The 1,453-nt window shown below is 33.3% G+C and overlaps 1 protein-coding gene across 1 annotated transcript; it reads right to left on the reverse strand.

The window, feature by feature from the left end:
* Window positions 1–24: 24 nt before the first annotated feature.
* On the reverse strand, window positions 25–1,434 carry LOC105556508 (the record flags this gene model as incomplete). Its single annotated transcript, XM_012003608.1, has 1 exon — window positions 25–1,434. A coding segment is annotated over exon 1 (1,174 nt), but the record flags the coding sequence as incomplete, so codon positions are not given.
* Window positions 1,435–1,453: the final 19 nt, after the last annotated feature.

The following is a 1,453-nucleotide window of genomic DNA, read 5'->3' on the forward strand; positions in this document are numbered from 1 at the left end:
CTTCGTCATATGCTTCTTTATTACTTTTACTTAATGCAACAACATGACGTCTTGAAGTCATTAATTCAAACCATCGATTGATGAGAGAAACAAACCAAGCAGTCGTTACATATGAAGGATCTCCTTTTGTAAATGCCAAAAGTTGAAGCCCAGAAGCTGTTCGGTTGCAGAAGATAGATTTGGCAGTTGCAACTTTCATTCCATTAAAGTGGCTTTTGCCCAAATTCTCTTTTTTCAGTCGAAAAGCAACTTTGAGTTCTAAAGTTGCTTCAGAATTGAGCAATTCCTCAAAATGAGTAAATTTTACTTCATTTGAAGGCAGATTGTTATATTCTACAATGTCTTGTGGAAGATAAACAATTTTATTATTAATAATCATTGATCTAATCGCTTTGAATAAATGAGGGACATCTGCCATTATGTATAACCGACAAGAAGGTCTAATAGGATGAGGTATACTACATTTTACTTCAAATCGGCTTGCCGTGATACCAAATGTCTTCCACATGCTCCTATTATCAGATCCCATATCACTTACAATACAATGCACACGCAGCCCAATCTTTTCAGAATGTTCTATAATATTTCTTATTATATTTGAATAAGCTTGTCCTGTAGCACCATCCTTTGCATCATTAGCTTTAGAACTAGTTAAGTGGAAACAGACACTCTGTTTCCATTTAAAAGTTACTCCACGCAGAACAAAAAGCAAAGCTTTATTAGCAATACCTGAATGAGAACTAAGAGTAGCTCTACCAATAAATTCTTTTATACTGGGATCGAACATTACTCTTGGCTCAATTGACATTTCATCGAATGCTATAACACAATCTTTCCATTCTTCTCGATGATGCGGAATCTCATTAGCAAGGTAATTGAACACTTCTTCAAAAATGCCAGGTCGGAATTCGATATGTTCTATTCTACGTTGAAGCGTCCGAAGACTCGGTATGGAAAAGTGCTTTCTTACTTCATTGTATCCAGATGAACCACATTTCACTTTTAAAATTAATGCTTGCCTCACAGCTTCAGGTCTCCATAATTTTTTATTTACATTTGTATCACATGCCTTTGTCATATTTTTAGAAAAAATATTCGATAATCCTCTTACATTTTTTCTTTTAACATTTTTAGAAATACTAAGTTCTTTATGCATTCGTTTATTGCTGTTTTGTAGCACTTTATTTTGTCGAAACATTCTGTCAGCAATTTTTTTTACTTTAGACAATTCTTCCTTTAATTGCTTATTTTCTTTATGCAAAGATTCAATCTTGCTGTCAATGGTTTTCTCTTCTATAGTTTGAGTAGCTACAGTATTTTTAAGTTCTTCTTCCAACTCTAAAAGGGATCTCTGAGTATTATTTTCATGTAAAATGCAGGAATCCGAAGATTGTTCTTCATAATTATTGCATTGAATATGCAAATCATTAAATATTGTTTCTGGCTTACTACC

The sequence above is a fragment of the Vollenhovia emeryi genome, unplaced genomic scaffold, assembly GCF_000949405.1.
Source record: "Vollenhovia emeryi isolate VEMERY1.0 unplaced genomic scaffold, V.emery_V1.0 DF948692.1, whole genome shotgun sequence".
Classification (NCBI taxonomy): domain Eukaryota; kingdom Metazoa; phylum Arthropoda; class Insecta; order Hymenoptera; family Formicidae; genus Vollenhovia; species Vollenhovia emeryi.